Raw genomic sequence first — 24,718 nt, 5'->3', positions numbered from 1 at the left:
TTCAGCTTGGAAACTACAGTGAGGAGGAGCTGCGTCTGAAAGGCGGAGCTAGGTCCACCCAGGCTTTCTGCACAGCTGAATGGTTGCCACGGGAGTTGAAAGGATTTCTTAAACATGCATGAAAGAATCAAGGCAACGCTCCAGGTGTGTTGTTGATGAGGGAATAACTTTACAACATGATTTAAAGCTCAAAAAAGTCGATTTTACATGATACTTTAATAATCTCAACTGGGCGTCTCGTTTTTATAGACGCTTGAATGAAACACAAAAACAAACAGGGTCTTTGGACTCTTATTATTGTAACCTGGCCCCTATGCCATTGCATAAATTAACCATCTGTCTGACGTTTCTGCGTAAAAAACAAACAAAAATCTATGTGTGTCCTGTATTTTAAAGGCCCAGTCAGTTAGAGCAAGACAGCAACGGGTATAGCCTCAGGAAAAATAAATAAATAAATAAATCAGGTGACCTCAACAAATGCATGGTTATCTCTTTAATTTAAAGGTTTTCCAGGCGTCCTGCCAGGAGGAAGGTAATGAGCCTTAAAGAGGAAACAAGTTGTAGAAATGCGACTGTGATGTACGGCTTCGTCGTTACACGTGTCGTTACGGGTGTCGCGCCACGATGACTTTGCTCGGCTGGCTGACTCCTGCCGTGCTGACGCGTAAGGTCAGGACGCCACAACACAGACTGCTGAATAAACCACTGAAGTGACACCGTGGCGTAAGGGACACCGCTCTGATCATGGCGCGCAGAAAAGACGGAGATTAAAACTACATTTTTACACTTTGTGTAAAGGTTCTGAGCTATCGCATAAAACACAGTAACCTCAACGTTGTGGTCAGACTGGCTGAAAATTCAAAGCAGCTCAAGTACACAGTTCAACCATGCAGACATTGGTACCAGAGTTTACTATTAATTAGTTACATTTACTTTTAGGGGCAATTTTTTCATTAAAAGTACTATTCTGTACTTTTTATTTTTACTTGAGTAATTTTATTATGAAGTATTGCTACAATTACTTGAGTAAAATTTCTGAATCCTCTACTCGCCGAGTAACGCTGAATGAAAATCAAGCTTGTTTTAGACAAAAATTCACCAAACACAGACACCAACTTTTTGTGTTTGTGCAGTTTTTGTTAAAGTCTCAAAAGTTTCATTTGAAAGATATCGATTTGTAAAAAAAAAAAGAAAAAGTTTCTTTATCCTGCTTTTTCTTTAATTCTGTTATTATACTACTTATATTAATTATTTTCATTTTGGTCCTCATAATATCAACATTGTCATGTAATTTTACCATCTCATGATGTAATTTTTATATTTTGATCAGTTACGCTGCACTTAAATCGCCTTTTTACCAAATACTTTCAAATTCTTACTAAAGTAATTTCTACTTTTTACTTTGACTTCAATAAAATATGTTGAAGTAGTTTTACTACTTCAACATATTGGTACTCTACTCACCTCTGATTGGTACACAGTAAAACATTTGATCTACATTTAGTCATTTCTACAAACCTCTACAATTTAAATAACATTCTGATGTTATTTGGTTGCAATAGATTTCCATCAGATTATAGTTACTAATTTGTGTTCACTACAGAAAAAACTAAAAAAAATATTAGTTGAGTTTGTGCTTTCAAGGTGAAAAAATGTGAAAAGGTTGAATGAATAAACATTTTTTGTGCTTTCAGTCCCCTGCACACATGAAAACATTTAACAAAACAAAATGTGCTAAAAAAAAAAATCAAACAAACAAACAAAAAAAAACCCTTTATGTATAAATAAAAATGTACACTTAAAGGCCACTTTAATCTCCATTACCTTGAGCTGCAGCGGCTCCCACTGTACACAAAACAGAAGATAATTGAACTTGGTGAGCTATGTGGGTGAGCTCCCTGGCTGCCTAATTTGTTTCATTTCACACACTTGACTAATCACATCCATTTCACCTCCTGCCAGCGAACACGACATAAACATAGAGGGAAAACACACTTGGTCACTAGACGAGGAGCGGAAGGCTGGGGGGGGGGGAAGACTGAGAAAAACTGAGATGTGCGTTTGGAGCACTGTTGCACAAACACTAGAAATCAGAGGAAGGTCAAACATGACAACAACAATCAGTTGGGTTTTTTTTCTGATGTAGCTTCACTTTATCTATAAGAAGTGTGAATAGAATTATTTATTTTAAAAAAAGAACAAAAAGAAGCATCTTGTCCACAGTCTGTGATGGTTACTGACCTTGCACTAATCATGGAGCCTTTTTGGAGCGCAGTGACTGCTTACCAAGGTCTTTTCAGCTAAACGCGTGCTCGACTAAATCCGCCTGAAAACCAGTGATATTTAGGCTTAATGATCTAAATGCCCACAAAAATTAACCCTGCGAAGCAGCCGAAGTGCAACGCTCGCATTCTTTACAATTCCACACCACTTCACTTTCATTTTTCAGACGATATGAGAGGATAAAAGAAAGCTGATGTTGCAAGCTAAGCTTTGCTCTATCAGCTTAAATCTGAAAGGCAAAAAAAGTGTTTAATGACCAGTTTAGTTTGGAGTTTTTGGTTATGGTTTAGTTTTATTTTGTTGTGACTTTTTGTTAGTCTTGAATCTCAATTCGTTTTTAGAATGTGTTTGCTAGTCTTTATTAGCAATGAATACTCAACAACAAATACAATTAAAAAAAATATATAGTAAATTATTGTCAGGAGTATGGAATGCCGTAATTTGCAAACAGCTGATGTAAATTGCTTGTGTTGTGATTTTTAAGCATTGATGGGTTTTTTTTGCTGTGCCAACCTGAAAACTCCAGAGTTCTGTGGTGAAACGGGTCTGAGTGACACACCGTCAACAACAGGTCGGCTGCTCTGAGCTAGTTCTGAAGTGTTGGGAATCCGGGTTTCAAAGCTGGGGCTCCTCTCCGCTCCAAGGAAAAGCATGAAACAACAAGGAAATGGCATGAAAACCTTTTTTATCATTACAAACTGCAAAGTCATCCATCCTCCAACTGCCATCTTGGATCGGGCCAATGACTGACATGTCATTTGAAAACTTAGAGAGCTGAAGAGCAGTGGAGCAAACACTCACCCTCGTGGCGCACCGGCACTGGTTGTCCTGGAACTGAATGACAATATTGACAAATCTTTAAAATTTTGTTTTCACCGTTTTAAACCTCGTTCCTGTGCTTTCAGAACTGATTCGCCAATTTCTACTGCTAAAATCAAAATGTTTGCTGCAGTTGGTGAAACATTTTTACTTTTTATAGGATGATGTAATACAAAAAACATTAAATTCCATGATTAAAATTTCTTTCTACTTCAGTGCAAAGTTCTGAGACAAATAAAAAAAAATGAACTGATTAAAGAGATGGCAGAGGTTTTCTGAAGTGTGACCTTCACAGTGAAAGTAAGTAAAAAAAACAAACAATCATTTTAAGTGCTTAAGTGGAGGCAGCTGGACTTCCCTGGTTTCTTGAAGACCACCTCTGATCCAAAAGGTTCTGAACAGGGTGGGAAGCAGCATGCTTTCAACCTGTAGGCAGAACAATCCCACTAATTGGGCCATTAAGGTCATTAATGGGGCAATTGGGTCAAAAAAGGTTTTCAGTGCCACGCTGGGCGCTTTAAGTGATTCTAAAAGTACGTTAGGAAGGACACGCGCTTCAAACCGGAGCCAATGTTTTCTGCATAAACTCTTCAGAAACACTAAAATGAGAGCGACAAAGGAAGCTGAATCATTCAGTCCCTTTGCCCGTTACTTATTTTTAAAAAAAGAAAAGAAATATTCCATAATTACTTCTACCTACCTATTTAAAATGTAGTTACTGAATGATACTTCACATTTTCTTAGATGGAAAAGCATTTAGGTTTTATGTGCAGATTTTTTAAATTATTATTTTAACTTGGATATGAACACAAGTGACTTTAGTTTTTCTTTCCTGCTTGGTTCCGGGTTGGTGCAGCAGAGCCATCTGGACAAACAGCAGTTCAGAAGCAATACTCCAACAGCCTGCTGAGGTCAGCTGCCAACACAAACTCGGGACTCTTCTACTGAATAAACAATAGGTAAACATGGACTCTTTTATCTGCCAGTGGGGATGTTATGCAAAATTTAAGGGTTTTTTTGGTTGTTGTTTTTTTTTTTTTGTCATTAAGCCTAATGTCATTCCCTCATCAAAAACAGTGTTGCTTTGATTCTTTCATTCTTTTTTAGAAATCTTTTAATCTCCTATGGCAACCATTCAGCTGTGCAAAACGTCTGGGTGGACCTAGCCCCGCCTTCCAGGGTAAAGTTCCTCCTGACTCAGTCAGAGTTGCAGTTTCCGAGCCCTCTGCCCACTCAGCCCCTTCAGACTAGCCAGCAGCAATTAGCAAACACCTGTTGGGAGCGAGCATCTGCTTCGCTCAGGAGCTACTTCTCAATGAAACGCTGGTGAAAATGTTGTTAGAGGGTGAACAGAGGAGACATGCTGTGATGACTTCCTGAAGGCAGAGTTTCAGAAAGAGCAGGAGCTTCTTAAAGAGACAGAGGCCCAATTTCAAGGTTTTCAATTATAGAAAATGGAATATATATAAATATATATAAATGGAAAAAAACATAAAACTGGGGTTTTGTTGCTGTGTTTTTGACTTATGTCCTCTTTTGACTGATCTCAGGGCAACTTTACCTGCCGAACTTTGACTATGCACCACCTGAAAGTGAAAGAGTGCCAGAAAAGATGAGAGAGTTATAATGAATGAGAGGATTTCTCATGTGATTTGAAGAGATTTTCTGGAAGGACCGGAAAAATATCAGACTCAGTGATCCTGCTCTCTAAACTAATAGTTATCAACATAATTTGATGAAACATCTGTGTAAAAAAAAGATTTTTTTTTTGCCTAAACAAAAACAGAGCATCATAAAACTAAATGTGGCGTTTTCAGGTAGCTGAAAAAGTTTTTTCGTTTGTTGAATTGGTGTGGAGACCGACGGTAATTCGATCCTACTTGGGAGTGTTTCCGCCTCGGTATTTTGAGCAGCTGCCTTTTGTTCCTCTCAAGCATTATTGCTAAAAGGCTCCACTAAAAACAAGCAAAGGGAGGCTGCTGGTAATATCACTGTTTGCATTATTGGTCCAAGTCGCTGCGGGGGGTTCACTCTTGGAAGCTTGTGTTGTTGCATCCGCCTCCAGGTTTAATATCGCTCATTTCGATTCATTATTGTGGGCGAGCGTGCAGATATTCCAGCTCTGTCTCATTACACCAAGAAATGTATTATTGCCACGGCCTAATTATCTTCTTCTCAGCTTTCCAAAGAAACTCAATCAAATCTCCCATTTGGTGTTTTTTTTTATTGCACACACACACGTCCTGGGCGCCATTAGAAGATATGAAGACAAGGAGTTAAGGTTCTTTTTGCTTCTCGTTGTTGTCTGATCCTAGCGGTTAAATGTACCTCCATATATATATTTTCATTTCATTCATTGCAGTCTAACATAGTCCAACACTTCTGGATCCCCGTTTTAAGGGAGCGCTGGTTTGAATGTTAATTATCAGGCTATTTATTTTGCCTTTTTGTGTGCCTGACATTTTCTCACCCACCCATCTGACAGCTTCCCTTAAAAACTCTAATTATACAGTCAAATACTAAAAGCAGGGTTGTTGGGTGTTTTTTTTTTGGTAGAGAGTACTGCATCCTCAGCTTATTTTATTTCCCAGAGAAGTTGTCGCTTCTGAACATACTGCACGCCTACGTTTACGCGGCAGGCTGTGTTCTTTCACCGTCACAGAACTGGTTGCCAGTCCACATGGTTTATTTTAAAACTCTGAACCCAGAACGTTGAGGTTAGACACTTTTTTGTGCTATTACCACTTTTGTGTGTAAGGAGAACTTGGTCAAACTTATGGAAATTGCTACTTTTTCGAAAACCTGATGTTCACTTCGGCGGAGTACACTCTTTGTAGAGTGGCGTAAAACGTAGTGCGAGTACTGGAACCGGGCCTACATTTGGAAGATGGTGAAGAAAATCTGTGTCATTGTTCACAATTTGTCCTTCTGTTCGCTGATTCGCCCGATTGAAAGTCTACTGGATTTGAGAACTGAGGACAGATTAAAATCTAGTGAAATTATATAGGGCGACAATGACCAGTCTAAGGCTATCCTAATTGTCATAGAAAAATGAAAAACGTAAACTCCAGAAATAGTCCACTGTACTTTTCCTCTGACACGAAAGTCTTACATGAATGTGCATATCGTCACTAGCAAAAAAGCGAGTTTAGCTCCTGCTAGTGGATTCCATGTACAGCTCAACTGATGACTGATTTTCATTTGTGAAGACATGAGGTAGACAAGTTTTCATAAGGAGCCGTTTGTTAAATAATTAGAAACCTTTCCAAACTCACGAGTGTTTTCTTCTTCTGCTTTCTTTTGATTTCTTATAGAGACTAGTGTTCCATAAGGCAGGAGCTACCGCGTGTCGCAGAGCTCGGTGGACTTCTGACAGGTGGCGTCACTCCTACGCGCTGCAAGCCGCTCAGGCAAGCAGTGCAGATGGTGCGTTGCAAGCTGTGTCTGCCAGCAGCTTTTCTTTTTTACCCCCTTTTTTCAGTTATTGTAAAAACTTTCTTGGCCTTTCCTTACTTTGCAGGGAGAGGATTTGGGGCGGCAGTGGGGGAGTTCACTTCCTGGCTGGGCCTTCAGGAAAAGAATAAAAATCATCTCAAGCTGTTTGTTCGACTTTTATAGTTTTCAATCACAAACAGGAAATTTTTATATTTCGCGAGGACTAACAAAAACGAAACAAGGCAAGGCTGGAAATCACTGAGCAAAACAATGATGACAACATAGCCAATGTGAGTTAAGTTGAGCTGAGAGAAAATGTTCTGTGACAGTATGTACATCCAGACTTCAAGGAAAACGGCTTGATGGCAAGTTTTTAAACGACAACCCCGGTTACAGCTCTAAAGCCATGTAATGATACAAAAAGAAAGAAAAGTCCAGTGCGAAGTTCGCTGTGAATAAGTTTCACCAGAAATATCAAGAATAGATTGGTACAGAAAGCATGATGACAAAACCGGGAAACCATTTAGTTGTTTTTTTTCATATGAACCCTATATCTGGTTAAAAAAAAAAGATAATTTTTTTACAGCCAGATGATTGTTTATGTAGCTTCACATTAAAACAGGAAGCTCAGCCCAAATATAAAGACAGACCAGTCAGCTTAGCACTTAATCAAAACTCTTTCATAGTCTAATCAAAGCTTTTAATGTTTTGCCAGCTGTTTGTCCAGAGTTGTTAACAGTACAAAAGACAATAAAGGTTTTATTGAAATAATTTTTTCTGTTTGACTTGGGAAAGGAGTAAATTTGTCTTTATTTACTTCCATTATTAGTAGGGATTTGAACGATACATCGGCACTAACATCGGCATCGGCTGGTATTAGTCATTATGTAATGTATCAGCCCCGCCAGCTTAATATAAAAAAAACCTACATTTTTCAAAATTATCTGAAGCACAGAAGGTGAAGTCAGCAGAGAGGTTTTTTTAAGGTGTCGGAAAGGATGTAAAATATATGCGTTAAAATAATATTGAATATTCAAGAAATTATATCGAATATTGATGTCGGCCCAAATTTCCATATCGGTGCCTAAGCATTCATTGGGACCTGGTTTTTCTTGCTGTCTTGCCTAATTCTCTTTTGGAAGTGTGACGGAGCCCTCACGACCTTTTACCATAGTGCTACAGCAAAGTCCGTGCTGACACGCAAGCACACGCGCACCCAAACAAACACACACACACACACACACACACACACACACACGCACGCACGCACGCACGCACACACACACACACACACACACACACACACACACACACACACACACACACACACACACACACGCACACACACGTGACAGAACTTACTTTTTGGTTTCAGCCAAACCGGCGCGGTTCGTCGTGGGTGCACATAGTTGTCATATCCCTCCTAGCTTGTAATTAGCTTGTCAAACATTTTCCCGGTTCAGATTTTCAAACAAAGTTATTTCCGGATTAAAGGGCGCCGGGAGGGAGTTACGTGATGACGTAACAGCAACATAATCAAAACGTTGTAATTAATTGTTTTCTATCAAAATGAGTATTGCGTTTTTGTTGCATGTTTCTTTTTTCATTACTATTATTGTTTATTTATTTTCTTATTTGTTTAAACTTTGAAAAGAGCCTACTTGAGTTAGATGTAATTGTTTTGTTTTCTCGTCTTGTGGGCGGAGCCTGTGGCTATAAAACAGGCTACGTCACCGCAGGGAGTTAGTCAGAGTTTCGACTTCATTAACAGGTCACACTGAAGTTGATGGACTTTTAAGGTCTTAGGAAGACAATGCTCATTTTATTTATTATCCATCTAAGTGAATTATTACCTATCCTTTTTGTCCAAGTCATAACAGCGCCCCGCTTTACTTAACTGGATTGTCAGAAAAAAATCTTGGTGAAAAAAAAAATATTTGCCTAATTATATGTACCAGTTGCCTTTAGCTAAACATTTTAGTTTTGGTTGTTGTTGACTTGGTATTATTTCGATAATGAATACCTGGCCTTTCCACCTGTTTTTTGTATGTTACACAAAGCAAAAGCATAGGCTATACTTTGCCAGGTGTTGAATAAACATGTCAGATAATGTAAGTTAGCATCAAAGACACAATGACATCAATTGTTTCAGGTAAGACAGACCAAATTAAACCTAAGGTTTTTTTTTTGTTTGTTTTTTACAAACACACAAATAATCCACCAACATCAGTTATTCTTTTTTATGTAAACAAATTTCCAAGCTTTCTTTGTCTGACGGGCTGAGAATAAGAAAAGTAGGTTTCAGTAATGTGGTGGCTGTGATCACCCTTTCTTGCAGTAACAACTGTAGGAATTTTAAGGTAAAGTAGTAACATGTAACAATGAATATGCTTTTACCCTGGTACATTGCATTTCAGAAAGTTTGCAGAGGTTCCAGCGACCAAAAGAGGAAGAGAACCACTTAGTGGCATCAACTCCAAAGTAAAGCAACGGCAGACGTTTGCATCTTTGGCAACGTTGTCGCCGGCTCTCACCCGTTTCCACTTTTCACCCAACAAGCTGCTGGCTCTCCTTTCCTTGCAGAAGCGTTCAAACTTCCCTGAACTTCTCACCTTTTATCACATGCCAAACTCAAACTTTATTTGTTTTTATTGGGACTTTATGTGATAGATCGACACACTAATGCCCTAAACGAAATTTGGCAGTCTTAGTTAGTAAACAGTGTGTAATTTAACTTCGGTATGAATCCAGCTGTTCTGTGAAGAAGTTTGTTAGAGAACAAACAACGTCATGAACACCAAGGAACACTGCACACGAGATTATCTGGATGCCAATCCTGAAAAAAAAAGAAAATCTGTTTAACCCTTGTGTTTAGAAATGGGGTCCAACCGACCCCACACACGTGAAACTTGTATCATTTGCCACAGTCCTCTACGTTTGCCTCAGTCCTCACACGCACAAGGGTTAAAGCTACAGAAAATTTGAAATTGGAAAAGCGGTTCACCATCTAGTAGGACTTTGATCTAAAACATTCAGCCAGAGCAACAATGCAATCATGTAGATTTTCAAAATTGTTTATCTCACGCCTAAAATGTTGCCCCAGTTGCGCATGTTGGTCTATCACATAAAATAAATGTTGAAACATTCGAATCTGTGGTTAAAATGTGATAAATCGTGGAAACATTCAAGGGGTTTAAATCCTTTTGCAAGGCACTGTAAGACTCATCAGTGATTTCACTTGAACTGAGCTAAAAACCATATTTCTCCAAAACATCCAACGATTAAGACAGATTTTAGTCTGCATGTAGAAATCTGAGCATCCACATTAGCCAAAGTGAAGACTTGTAGACAAATAATATAATTGCCATAAAGAGACCTGCGATAATGCGATCACGTTAAAAACACTGGTGTCCTAGCAACAGATCTCCAGCGGTGCAAAGATGTTTCGTCTCCCAGCTGTTCAAAGTCTCCCCCCCCCCAGTAAAAACCCACATGACGTCGCACAGTCTGAGTGACGGGTCTCTCGGCCAAAGTCTTCACTCGCTATGTCCAGAAACGTTCAGGATTTTTTACCACGTTAGGTGTGTTGCATCGAAATGTTCTCTCCGATTCCAGAAGCGGAACGAGACAAAGATGGGTTTAAAAAAACAAAAAAAACCAAAAGAAAAACAAAACAAAACCACAGTGTGTTAGTGGACGTAATAAAGCCAATAGATGATGTTGAATAGGGAGAAGGCGGAGGGGAATATAATCCGCGACCACCTGTCGATTGCGTTCACGTCGGTGAGGTCGGGGATTTTGATTTTGAGCTGCGACGATCGTCTCCGCAGGCGGGTTTTTTTGAACTGCGCGTTCCTGTCCAGACTGTGGCGGCCCACCTCGTTGGGTGCGCTGGGCTTCCTGTACTGGACCCCTGAGTTGTCGAACGTCATGGAGGTGGAGTTGTGTGTCTCGCTCAGGGTGGTGGTGACCTCGTTGCTTCCCACCTCGTTGTGGATCTCCAAGGACGTCAGTAGAACATTCCCGCGGGAGTCAACCTGGGAGAAAATGCAAACGGCAGCCGGGTTTAAGAAAAAAAATAAAATAAATGGCCTTGATGACATCACAGATGGGATAAAACGCAGAGTGGCCTTCGGAGAGAAGGGTCCTCTGTCCCAAAGTTAAATTACTTCACACAAATCAGATCAAGGTCGCACTAGGATGCCCCTGTTACTACTGTCATGGCGACTGCGGCTTTCCACACAGGAAGAGATTAATCACAGGAAGCTGAGATAAATACAAAGGGCACAACGTTATAACGTAACAAATTCTATACTGTCACCTTCCTCAAATAATTGCCAAAAGTGTTGTTTTTGTTTTGCCCAAAACATCTTTTGGATAAAAAGAGATGGTGATTATTTTTTTGTTGACAAAAATAACTTTTGGCACAAAATGACTTGGGTCATTATTTGAGGAAGGTGACGATATATAAGACAAGGTAAACTGACACTCTTTCCAGTCCAATCTGGTATGACTCAAGTTTATACAAATGTATTTAGTAATGTGTAATAACTGATTCACTTTAGTGCATTCATTGGCCAATTTGGTGGGTAAAAAAGGTGAACAAGAACATCAATTTATTCAATTCAATGAAGAATAACCACACAGAAAAAAATAGCTTTAATGATTGACAACACTAAAAAAAATGGCTGAAAGCTGAAAATTTTTTTGCGGTTTTTTACACATTTGTTAAAATATGACAGGTACAGTGTAAGATGAGACAGATAATCTGTGGAAAGAACGATTTCCTCCACCTCTTCCCTGGTGGAGGAAATCTGAAGAAACGCACCTCTCCCAAACAAAAAGAAGACCCAGGAGGATCTTAGCGTTGTCAATCAACTCAGGTACACGGTGCTAAATGAGCTAATGGTGGAGAAACAACTTGCTGTTACAGAAAAAGCATTCATCCACCATCATCGGTGGCCATGCTAACTAGCCTTAGCATTCACAACAGGCTCTACAGACAGGGAGAAGCGGTAGCGTAGCAGAAAGCGAGATTGTGATTGACAGCACTAAGACCCGCCCCCTGGCTCTGATTGGCTGTTTCTAGTTTGAACAGAGAGAAAGGCAGGTAAAAGTGACATCATGCAGCTTTAAATTACAACTGAAACATGTTTTTAAATGATGGTTTTTAAAATCCAGCTGGCTGGGGCGGACGCTCACCTGATGTGAGTGACGGCGGCTCTGAACTTGATTGGACTGTTTAAGAGATGACGAGGTCTTCCAGTTGACTCCTTCCAGAATGGACTAGCCAGAAGAAAGAAACAGAAATAATGTCCTTTGAGTTTAGATCAGGTAGGCGCTGAAGGTTCTTATAGTATTTCAGCTTTAGAGGAGTCAGAAAGGTCACTCAATAGAAGATTCACACTGGGATGATTGAACTAGAGTCACTGTTAGTCGAATGTTTAAAAGCTCATTCCTTAAAATTCTTCTTTTTAGGAATAATGTACTTACAGACAGAAATGTACATAGATTCATCACAGACAAGAGTCCCATTCAATCTGGTGCATTTATTTGAACAAACTACTTTCATGAAACAAGAATCAGATTTAAAAGTTGTGAATTTTCACTAAATTATACGTACAGGATTAAATGTACGCAAAGGCATCATATTTGGTTGAACGTAGTTTTCAAAACCACATACACACACACAAAAAACCTCGTAAGAGCTCACGCGGGGTCAGTGCAACCCCCACTAGACCAAGCACAGGGTAAAAAGCTTGCAACATTTAGTTAAGCAGATAATAGTGAAGGTGTACGTAGATCTTAAGCATGAATGCATAATTTTGACCCTGAGGATATGAGACAAAACTCAATCACTGAAACGTAGTTTTTAAAATTTATAGAAGTTTGGTGTTTCACACTGGAGGAAAAAAGAAAGGCACAAATACATAATTAATAACCTGAGATGGATATAAACCTCTGACCTCTGACCAGAACCGTATGATAGACCGCCCTTCCGTTATAACTAAGTGTGTGCAGTCTCCATTGTCTCTTTGGCTCAAAGTGACACTGAAAGTCTAAACCTTCAGATAAGGTTATTGCTTCCATGCTGACTTGTAAAGATGGAGGCTGACTGCCTGCAGCAGTAAATACCAATCAACAGTGATGACAAAGCTTGAATCAGCAGCTTAAATAATTTGCTGCTAAAGCTCTGCCACCATAAAAACAAAAACAAAAAAAAACAACGCAGTCAGGACTCTCCCACAGCAGAGACTGCAGTAAGTTAAAATTGTAAATGAATCAAATCATTACCGTTTAATTTATTTTTTTTGTCTATTTGTTTTTGGAAAAATGACATCTAATCTAACTGCAAGTTGCTGTAACTTTATTAACTTTAATGACTCCAGGCTGAAGCAGAACAAAGTACAATCAAATGCATTTTCATTTTTCTGTTGCTGCCAATATTGGATTCCATGCAAAGTACAAAAAAAACAAAACAACAACAACACAAGTCACCCGATATTGGGAATTTCCACTTTGTCATCAATTTGGTATTTCTCACCTTGGGTCGGTCAAACCTGCCACGCTCGTTATTTGCCTTCAGCGCCTTCAGAGCCAGTTTCTTCTGCATCTGCGGACCGCGTCCGAAGAAGATGTAGTTGACGAAGGCGTACTCCAGCAACGCCAGGAAAACAAACACGAAGCAGCCCATCAGGTACATGTCGATGGCTTTCACGTATGGGATCTTGGGGAGGGTTTCCCTCAAGTGGGTGTTGATGGTCGTCATGGTCAGCACAGTGGTGATCCCTGGAGGGAATCACAGTCCGGTTAGCAGAGGAACCCCAACACAAAGAAAGATGTCAGCCTGGAGGCTTTTACCACTGGTCACTGCGCCTCCCATTCCGTCAAATGTTTTCTGAAAACCTTTTCACAGCGCTGACTGCGCCAACACAAAGCCTCACTTTTTAAGCATCCAACTTGATGCAAAAAGTCAATTTCTTAAAAAAAGAAAAAAATTTTTTTTATTAATATTATATTAATATCTAATATTTGATATTTTTTTACAGCTCATACAGTGCTGCAAGATCCATCCATCCATCCATCCATCCATCCATCCATCCATCCATCCATCCATCCATCCATCCATCCATCCATCCATCCATCCATCCATCCATCCATCCATCCATCCATCCATCCATCCATCCATCCATCCATCCATCCATCCAACAACCTTGTCCCTAGAGGGGTCGGGAGGGTTGCCGGTGTCTATCTCCAGTCTGTCGCAGGGCAACACAGAGACAGAGACACACAGGAAAAACAACCACACACACACACACACACACACACACACACACACACACACACACACACACACACACACACACACACACACACACACACACCTAGGGATAATTTAGACAGACCAATTAACCTGACAGTCATGTTTTTGGACTGTGGGAGGAAACCAGAGTACCCAGAGAAAACCCACGCATGCACAGGGAGAACATGCAAACTCCATGCAGAAAGACCGGGGCCGGGAATCAAACCCAGAACCTTCTTGCTGCAAGGCAACAGCTCTGTCATCAATGTCATGAATATCATATTCATCTAGAGCTTTGAATCATTTACTTAAGCTATTCTTTTTTGTGGTGGAATGATTATAAAACGTAATTATTTTATTATTATTATGATTTTAAGAATAACAACTGGTCCATGTCTAAATTTAATCTAGTCGTATTTGATGTAAATGTGCTTAATGTATTATATATTCAAAATTATACATACAGGCTCAAAAGTACACATAAAACAGTCCCTCTAATATTTCTCTGGAACTTGGAGAAGGACATTATTCCAAATGCTACTGGTATTGCAGGGCAATAAATCCACTTTATTGATTGGTCAATTTTTTTTGCTTTCGAAGTCTTAATTTTAGGAAGATCTGCATTATTTTTTTCCCCCACCACCAATGCTCTCTGTGGGTCTCCAAGGTCCACCATCTTGTTTGACAACAGTTTGCATTTTTTTGGACTTTGAATTTGGTCAACTCGCAGAGGGAATGATTGAAATAGGAGCCAGTTTTTGAAAATATGTTTTGTCAGTTGTAATTTATCTCAAAGCTGCAGTATGTAATATATATATATATATATATATATATATATATATATATATATATATATATATATATATATATATATATATATATATATATATATATGTACATATATATATATATATACATATATATATATGTACATATATATATATTCTATATACATTTTTGAATGCATTGGGAGCAGAGAAAAAGAAACCCACAAGAAATTCAAACTTGTACGTCCGATTCAGTTCTTATATCGTCATTATTCCAACATGGGAAAAATATATTTTCAAATACATCATTAAAAGCTCACACCTAATATGATAATGATCCTGATGATGAGTGGATGTAATGTATATGATGCCAGAGAACTACCCAGGAAGTTCCCACCAGCAGGAGAAAAGAAGGAATTTGTAATCATCACCCACACTGTGACTGAACTGAGACGGCTCAGTGATTAACTTTCATTGATCCTGCGCCGCCTCAGAGCGCAGCCTTCGCCAGTAGATGCCACTGAAGGAGACGAACGGCAGGAGTCTGCTTTCCTACAGAGCTACAAGTCTGAGGAGGAGCTTCCAAACCCGGCTGTCCACAGAACCTCCTGAAATACTCCACACCGTCTCATCACTTTGTACGCATAGCTGAGATTTAATGATCGCTTGCCATAATGTGCTCTTCCTAACGCGGGGAGCACTTAGAGCGCAGCGAAGCTGAATGAGGGTTTCCATTAAGGCAATCGAGTTAGAAGGAGTACTGTGATTTCAGAAAGCATAGCTGACACCGATTCTGGAACTGTGCTTCGAATGGAAAGAGCTGAGCTTGAATTTTCACTCCGTAACTGGATGACTTTGAGCTTTCAGTAAATTTCTAACTATTATAAAGACTCTTCCTGTAAGGATGTTCCCATCTGAAAGGACCATTACTCCGAGTACCAGTAGATCAGTAGATCTACATGAGTATCTTATTACACAACAAGGCTGCAACCTCAGACAGGCTGATAGGAACGAACAACTGAATAGAAAAAAAAAAAAAGAAAGAATTTAGACTTTTTACTCTGAATCCTGACTTTGATCTCTGAATTCTGGCTTTGATCTCTGAATTATGTCTTTGATCTCTGAATTATGTCTTTGATCTCTGAATTATGTCTTTGATCTCTGAATTCTGGCTTTGATCTCTGAATTCTGGCTTTGATCTCTGAATTCTGGCTTTGATCTTCTGAGAAAAAAGTCAGAATGTGGAGACAAATTTTTTGTTGTTGTTGTGTTTTAGTGACCCTAATCCTCCTCGGTACAAATGCAAATGAACGATGAATGTATTATGACATGGGTTTCACATATAATATGTAAAACCATTGAATATTGTTTATATATTTTTCAATTTTACAGTGATGATCTATATTGTGTTGGGCCAGCAATAAAATTCCAATAAAATACAGCTTGCAGTTACAATATGACAGAATGCGCAAAAACTTCAACGTATGCGAGTGCTTTTGCTTGGCATTCCTTTCTCTACTTACTGTATATTTTAATCAGTCTATTTTCTTCTCCAACAAACACCAGTATGTTAACATTTCCTGCTCGGGTCACATCATACCTAAAGCCACCCTGGCAGCCGAGGCGTCATAATTGATCCAGAAGGACACCCAGGACAGGATGGTGATGAGGATGGAGGGCATGTACGTCTGTAGGATGAAGTATCCGATGTTTCGCTTTAGCTTGAAGCTCAGTGACAAGCGGGGGTAGGCACCTGCAATACAAGGCGGAAGAGGAAGCAGCTGACTTTGATTCGCCAGTCACTTTGGTTTGATTTGAGGATTGGTGTCAAAGTTTCAGAATACTCTGATTTAAAACAAAAAAAGGAGATTTGACCAAATAAGAAGCGTTTGAAAGCTGGGCGTTATTTTACACGGGTAAGAACATCCTTAAAAAAGTTTATTCATACGACTAAATCAGCTCAAACAGGAAAACATATATACAATATGGATTTATTAAACAGAGATTTTGGGTGAAAACCTAATGTTCTGTAAGCCACGACCACCAAAATCAACAGAAATAAACACTTGAAATGAATCGCTCTATGTGTAATGAATCTATGTAGCACAATAAAGTTTCCCTGTGTTGCTAAATACATTTTTGATGATATTTTAATTTATTGAGATGCATCTGTAAACATAACAGAGCTAGCACGATTTTATAGCCCTCTGTACATAATACATTCTAATTAACTGTGCAGAACAAGCTCTCCTTTCCTTCTAATAAGAGAGAGAAAATAATTTATTGCTTAAGGTAAAAGCAGTGTGATTATATTATACTCAGTGGCGCAACTACACATTATTCAGGTGGATGCGAAAACATAGATCGGCGCCCCCCTTCCCCCCGAGGGAAGGAACGTCAGGGTGAAGGAGCGACGCTCACTCAACACCCCCCCTCCCCCCCCCGAGGCGACGATACGTGAAAGGTAAAACTCGCTACATTTACATTTACCTCGTTATGTGCGCGAGGTAAGGCGCGCTGAAGTGTATGGGAGAACATTGGCGTGCCGCCCCCTCCAGACGGGGTTTTGGCGCCCCCTCTGGTGCTGCGCCCCTATGCGTTGCATACCCTGCATACCCACTTTTTGCGCCACTGATTATACTCTATTATTCATCAAGACAAACAGGGACACACGCAGCCTCTGTATGCTGTCTCTAATCCTTCAAGCTATACGCAGACGCCAGAGTTGGGTACTAACTAGTTACATTTAGCTTTAGGAGTATTACTACTTTTTTCTTTTACTTCAGCAACTTTATTACAAAGCAGTGCTACTCTTACTTGAGTAAAATTTCCTCCTTTTGCCTTTACTTGAGTAGAAATTTGTTGAAGTGCTACTCTTACTCGAGGACAATGTTTGTTTTCTCTACTCGCCTCTGGCAGAGACTCGATGTAAGATCTGATCTGCGACCTTGGACCACCGTTGTCCCGACTCCCTTCCACCTACCAGTGGAGAAGACCACGTTCCTGGAGACGAGCTTGTAGTTGACTATAGAGAACTGAGGAAGCTCGATCCGGGTCACCCCGGTAACGGCCGTGTCTCCCCCTTTCCAGTAGAACTCTATGTCGTCTGTGGTGTACCCGTCTGAAGGAAAACCAGGAACAAGGTGTGATTCTCATGAAGTGGACGGACAAAGTGAATCTGTTCCCTGGCTAGTCCAGTGATTTCTTGATTGACTGAGATGAAAATGGCTGCATGTGATCTATAGCTGTCAATACTTTAATGGCCGCTCAGATGGCGGCCTCAGATAGCAGAGCTTGCTAATGCTAAAACCAGTCTGCATGGACAAAGTTTAGCTAGAGAGGCTGCTGCCAGTAATATCGCCCATATATGACAGGTTCATAAATCCAGAGCAATTCAGCTGCCTGTGCAGTTTCCGTCCCCTCTGCGAGACGATGAGTGTAAGAGTTTTCTTTATGAGACTCCTTGCGCTCTTCATAATTTTAAGTGATGAGAAAGTGAGGCCATCTGCCCCTGTTTCTTCTACTAAGCAAAAGAGGCTTGAGACGTACAACTTTCGATTTCCAGAGTGCAGTTCTGTTCGTCCAGCGGGTATCGCCGCAGGTCCATCATGCAGGCCGCCGTCGTTGTGATTCTGACACAAAAACAGAAAAGTGGGGAAGTGATTAGGAAAATCCGACCTCGAGTCACAGCAAAATTAGAATGGAGTTAGTGTTTCCTAATTTTGGAAACAGAACATGTTTCCAAAATTAGAATGGAAACATGTTCTGGGTTTGCACCAAAATAAGTCAGAACAGTACAGCTGGAACATATGGTTTAAAAATAAAAAATTTTCATTCCAGATCCAACTATTATGATTTTAATAGTTTTTTCTTGCTTTATTTTCTAAAATAAATAAATAAATAAATACAAATTATAGAAAATATTTTCAGAAGTGGCTTTTATTTCAGTCATTCCTTCTGTGAGTTGAACAACGGAGTAGAAGGGCCGGACCATAGTGAATATAGTCATAATATTGGAAGAATGAAGACACAATTTAACTAGAATGTCTTCAAATTAAGAGAATAAAAAGTTGCTTTTAATGACAACAATGCTTCCACAAAGTTAAGTATTTCCTTATCTGTAAAACTCATACCAAAGTTTAATTTGCATAACTCTCTTTGCGTTGGAGTTGTCATAAATGTACAACTTTATTCTACTAATATTATGACTTTACTCTCAGACTTGGAAAATAAATTACAGCCTAAATTAGGAAAACATGGTCATCAAACAAAATGACAGGTCTTACATGCGCTGACATTACTCAGAACTATGGAAACACAAAAAGCACATTGGTGAAAAAGTCCTGATTTTCCAAAAATTAAACCTTCAAAGAACCAAAAATTCAGTTTATTAATGATATCAATTCATTGCCCAGACGTAGAGAAAAATATGTAGCAATGGAAATATTTCTTAATTGATATCATTTTAAAAGGGAAGTGTTATGTATTTTCAAGGCACATGTGCCATTTTATAGTGCAATCAAGAAACTATGTTACCCTAAGCTATTATAAAAGTGCAATGTCAAACTGGACTTAGAAAATTAATGCCTTAAAATTAGGTCTCTGTCTCTTTAAGAAGCTCCTGCTCTTTCCAAAGCTCCGCCTTCAGCACATGATCAAAACAGCGTTTCTCCATTAAACTTTTAACAACATACTTAGGAGTAGTGGACTGAGAAGCTAGTCGCTAATTCTATCCTGAACAAACATGTAAAAACTGCTAACTTTAAATAATATTAGACGTGCGTTCTCACAGAAAGACCTAACAGTTCTCACCTGAGTCCGTAGAGGACGGTTCCATCCGGGTGGAGTCGAATCATTCGGTTCTTAACCGTGACCCCGTGCACAAAGGATTTCTTATCGTTGAGGAAGTATGTGTCTGGGACCCAGAGCTGGTCTGCTACTCTGTTGTCCAGCGTCAGGTTGAGGGGAATCCCCACGTAGGCCAGCCTCTTATCCCTCCAGTACTGCTGGAAGTACATGGTCAGCGTGTAGTCCTGTGGAAAATAAACAATGCAGTCATGTACCATAAGACAGCACGATGGCATATAAGGGCCATTGTAGACTAAAAAAAAAAAAAAAAAGGAGTAAATTTGTTAGAAAAAAACGTAGAGATGAATTGCAGAAATTCAGCATGTCATGTTTGCAGCTTTTTTTCACAGGAAACAAAAGTGATATTTATGGGAATAAGTACAATCTGCCAAGAGCAATCATATTTTCAGAACCAACACAATAAGAAATCAGAGTTTCTCTCAGTGTATTATAAGCCTGGCGGGTCACCAAGCTTTAATTGCGCCCCCGCCAGGCTAAGAATCATTTATTTATTACACCTTTTTATACACCACTAACTCCATAGCCACTGCCTGTCTTTATTAGTCTACATGCCAACAGCTTCAGCAAATATACTGACAAATGACAGATAAAGGATCAACAAATTTTGGCCACTGTAATTAGGATGAAACAACTGAAGTGCAAAAAATGTATATTTATTTTAATTGTATTTTTTTATGTTTGCGTGTTTTTTAAAACTTTACAGTTGGTGTTTAGGAACTGCTAAAAATGTCTTCCAGTAACACATAATTACCTAGTCATATTTCCAAATTTCCTGTCAACTTTTAAAAATTTACCTCAAAAACAGACATTTCTCTATAAGGTGGGTGGACGACTGCCCCACCTGGCTTAACAAGGTTTCTGGGGGAAACTGATGCAGTTTTTGCATCAGTTTCTGGGGGAAGCTGTTGATCAGCTGATTGATCAGCTTCAATCAATTCAGTTTGAAATTCAGTTTGAAGCCGATCAATAATGTTTTTCTTTTTATATTGATAGCTATTATTAATTACTACCAGCCGTACCTGCAGAGGCATGAATCATTCATTCAGCTTTCATTTGCAGCAACCTCCCATAAGTTGATCCATCAAACACAAGAGCTTCTCCTGGCTCTTAATGGAGCTCTTTACAAGCTCTCTTGGTTTTGTTCTGCTGACTAATGCTCTCTTAAATAAATAAGCAGGTCTCGGGAAATAAATAAAAACACAAAAATGCTCGCTGAAGTGGCACATTTACAGGATGAAGTGTTGCAAAAGCGGGCAAAAATCTCACACCGAAGCAGTGTGTCGGGACGAAACGACCCGGGCGTAAAAAGCCCGTTCTCTCCAGGGAGGACTGACGAACTTCCAGCTCGTTTTGAGTTGAATGAATTACACTCTGCGATCTGATAATGTAATATGATCCAGATATAGTCCTATAAATAATTCAGCCTGTGTACAATAAGTGTCTCTTCCAGTGTGTTGAAAGCTTGTCCCGGTTTACTGTCCAGGATTCATTTGTTTTATTAAACCACACAGCGGGCATTTTCATCTGTCAGACTAGATGATGGCTGTGCAGTGGATCCACCGTATTTTCTCAAAACCCGTTTCATGCTGATGGGGTTATTTGGTTATTTTTCCTCCTTGTTTAGAGATACTCTTCCCCCTCGTGACTCCCTCACGGCTTCTGTAAAGGCAGGATGCCGTTCTGCATATGTGGGTTGATGAATCAGCGTTGCACAACAGCTCTTACGCTACGGCAAAGAAGTTCTACCAACACACTCCTTCCACGTCTGGGTTGTGGCTATTTTAACCAGCTTAAGATCTTCAGATCCCACTTCAGCAGCTCTCCTATAGCGATACCTTAGCTTCTCCGAAGCAGAACCTCCAACATTTCTCTTCACTGATCTGGTTCGATACATTCCAGGCCTCGGTGGGTTAGTCACCACCGAAAATTCACTTTTTTCTCAGGGAGCCATGTAGGGTTGCATTTTTTTTCCTCCCTTGATACCAAACAGTTTCATTTAAAAATGCACTCTTAGCTTACTTGTGTGATAGTTAACACTTAAATGTGATAAATATGCAAAAAAATAAATAAAAAAATAAATCAGGAAGGGGGAAAACACTTTTTACACCCCTAACACACAAGGTACAAAAGTTGGAATTTTCTAACTTCATAAACGTGGGTGTGTTTTGAAATTATTCTCCACAAATTCCCTTCATCTCTGTCCAGTCTTGTCTATTCTGAAATCCCTAAATAAATTTTAGGGTGTGCAGACACTACAAGGTACACTGGTCAGATTAGACGAGACACCCTGAAGACACCATCCCACAGTAGAGCACGGCAGCATTTATCAGGCTTTATGATGGTTTTCATCAGTTGAAAGAAAAGTGGATGGTGTGAAACAGAAATAATGGAAGAAAATCTGAACAAGGCTGGGAATTAGTTAAACACACTGCCATAGCTACAGTGGAATGGTTTAGATTGAACTACAGAATATCACAACAATCCTGGGAACACTTGATAATCTGTGTTTGCAGGTATGTGGGGTGAATAATTCAGTCTCTAGATGAGTCAAGTTTATTTTATTTTATAGCAGTTGTTTTGGGTTTTGATTGTGTCATTATTATTTCTAGTGATAGGTTTATCATGTTTATTTCTTCCTTGTGTCTCCTAGATTCTTTTTCTTAGTTACCTCATTAGCTCGCCCCCTGCTGCCTCTCTCTCTCTCCTTGGTCTGATTTCTACTGGCTCCCCTCACACCTGCATCCTGTTAGCTCATCAGCCCCTGTCTTTTGTTCCAGCATTCGGCCTTGCAGAATTTAAACACTTCTTCTGCTCTCCTTGCTGGTTCCTCCAGCGAGGAGCAAGAGTGGGGTTAGTTCCCCGTTGTTTCTGCTTCCTTCTGCTTCCTGTGTTTTTGTTCTGCCCTGGCAAACTCAACCGATTTTGGCATAAAATGCTGTATAAAGAAGAAACTTCAGACAGCGTCTAACTGCACGTGGTTATTATTAAAACCATGTTGGGGTTAATTATGGGAAAACATAATATGAAATGCATCAATGGAATTTTTTATACCAAACTTTCCAGTTTTATATTTTCCAAATATATTACAAAAGTGTACCCAGCATCCTGTAAAAAACAGAAAAGGACCAATGATGAAGCTTGGCAAAACATGGAGCGAGAACCTGAGACGGAGATCCGCAGTGGGAAGTCCAACAATGCACTTCTTGCAGCCACACAAGTAGGACAGCTAAACACTAAAATTAGGCCTTTTAGCTGGGTCAAAAGAGGCAACGGCCGCACTGTTAATAATGGTGTATTGTCAATCACTGCAGGGACGAACATCGATGTTCCTTTATTTTAGAATATCCTTATTAACTTATTCTGTATTATAATTATTAGTATAAGAAACGGTAGTGCCCATTTAGGTGCTAAACTCCTATAATAGAAGTATCTTAGTGGGTGGTAAATTAGATTTGACTGCTGTAATTTCATCTCTACTTCTAACTCAAGCAACATTTGAGAATGATGACTATAAATGGATTTCATTAAATGAAAAGGGAAATTCACAAACTAATAACTGTGAATGACAACAACTGTATTAAAACTGATCTGTAACCAGATTTCAAGAGTCCAAAGAGCAACAAACCCTCTGCTCAGAGAGGCAGCCCTTGTTAACACAGTGCAATGAAAACACACTTACGCCCTGCAGATGTCTGCCGCTTTTGTTTATTAGTTCAAATTTACTGCTTCTGATTAACAAACATTTTTTATTACCATCAAACATAGTTTGAGTAAATACAAAATGCAGTTTACAAATTAGACTTTCATCTTTTAACTGGAATTATCTACATGAACCACACTATTTTGAGTTTAATTTTACAGGTTACCTGTTTACCTCTAGAATTAAGAAACTTGAACAGAACTTGTTTGACAACAGGAAGTCAGCTAAGACATGCCAAAAAAAACAACACATCCAGAACTCAAGATAAGAAACATAAACATTGACATCGGGAAAGAGTTACGAAGTGATTTCTAAGGCTTTGGGACGTCTGGGAACCACAGTAAGAGCCTTTATCCACAAAGGGAGAGAACAGGGAACAGAGGTGAACATTACCAGGACTTTATGACTGTGGATTGGAGTTGTTGCTATCAAAGGTTCTTAGATGTAGGGTGCTGTTACATGTTCACATACAGTAGGACCAGGTTAGTTTAGAAATGTTGTTCTTAATAAAAATAAGCATTTTGTATTTACTCATATTATCTTTATCTGATATTGATGCTTGTTTCATAATCTGTAACATTCAAATGGGACAACAAAACACCAGAGAAATCCATATAAGGGTCAAGCCTTAACATGAATGTGGCCAAACCATAAAGAAGATTAAGGGTGTTTCCACACCTCATAGTCTGACGAACTCGGTTCAATTCAGGACCACAATTACAATATTTGCTACATTCTAAGTTGGTGTGGTTTGCTTCCAAACGGCAAAACCTTTGAAAAAACTGTTCCCCTCCTCACCTGCAACATGAACCACTGAAGGAAACGACAAAAACCTCTGAAAAAGACATGAGCGAAACTTCCTTCTTCATGTAATGTAATCAAAAATGGAGTAGCATCAGATTTGAGCAGTTTTGGCGAAAGACCACAAGCTATTTCTCCCGCTGGCACTAGCGGGAGAAATGGCTGAACCACACGTTTCTGTTGGTTTTATTTTCCCAGAATGCCCTCTGCTATAGTCCACTTCCTGCTGTTGGAGTGGTCTCTGATACACTTGATGTTCACATATACATTCAAACTGCACTAGAATTCACTTCAACCAAAGAGAGACTTTGGTTTTTACCCAGACCAGAGTTAACTTTTTTTCACATTTCCCCAAACAAATCAAACTTCCTAGACAAACGAACCAGAGTTTTGTTAAAGCAGACTAAACAAGACTGGTGTGATTGTGTCCTAAAGAATAATGGACAAACATAAAATCTAAACTGTTAGCTGGAGATAGGCACCAGCAACCCTCTCGACCCCATTAAGGGGCAAGAGTGTACAGAAAATGGATGGATGGATAAAACCTAAACTAATGCGAGTGTAGTTTCTGTAAAATATGTATTCCTTTGCATTATGAGCTAAGTGTTCAACAAATAAAGCACCAGTGTTGATTACAAAACTCCTAAGACTTACCACATACTTCAGCATCACCTTCACTTTGCAAATCAACATTAACACAAACCTACATGCGATCTAAAAATTTCCTACAAGCACAGATAT

General features: G+C 39.4%; 1 protein-coding gene across 2 annotated transcripts in view; it reads right to left on the bottom strand.

Annotated features, from left to right (window-relative positions):
- Positions 1–6,694: 6,694 nt before the first annotated feature.
- Positions 6,695–24,718, bottom strand: part of gabrb3 (gamma-aminobutyric acid type A receptor subunit beta3) — a 61,271-nt gene continuing 43,247 nt past the window's right edge. For both annotated transcript variants that reach the window (XM_008407635.3, XM_008407636.3), the window contains 7 exons: positions 19,420–19,640; positions 18,157–18,239; positions 17,591–17,728; positions 16,208–16,360; positions 13,082–13,326; positions 11,740–11,823; positions 6,695–10,574 (listed from right to left, as the gene is read on the bottom strand). In XM_008407635.3, coding sequence (XP_008405857.2) covers positions 10,227–10,574; positions 11,740–11,823; positions 13,082–13,326; positions 16,208–16,360; positions 17,591–17,728; positions 18,157–18,239; positions 19,420–19,640 — 1,272 coding nt within the window. In that variant the 3' untranslated portion in view covers positions 6,695–10,226. The remainder of the gene's footprint in view (positions 10,575–11,739; positions 11,824–13,081; positions 13,327–16,207; positions 16,361–17,590; positions 17,729–18,156; positions 18,240–19,419; positions 19,641–24,718) is intronic.

The sequence above is a fragment of the Poecilia reticulata genome, chromosome 4 (genome assembly GCF_904066995.2).
Source record: "Poecilia reticulata chromosome 4, P_reticulata-male-v2, whole genome shotgun sequence".
Classification (NCBI taxonomy): Eukaryota; Metazoa; Chordata; class Actinopteri; order Cyprinodontiformes; family Poeciliidae; genus Poecilia; species Poecilia reticulata.
This window is presented reverse-complemented; position numbering and strand designations above follow the sequence as displayed.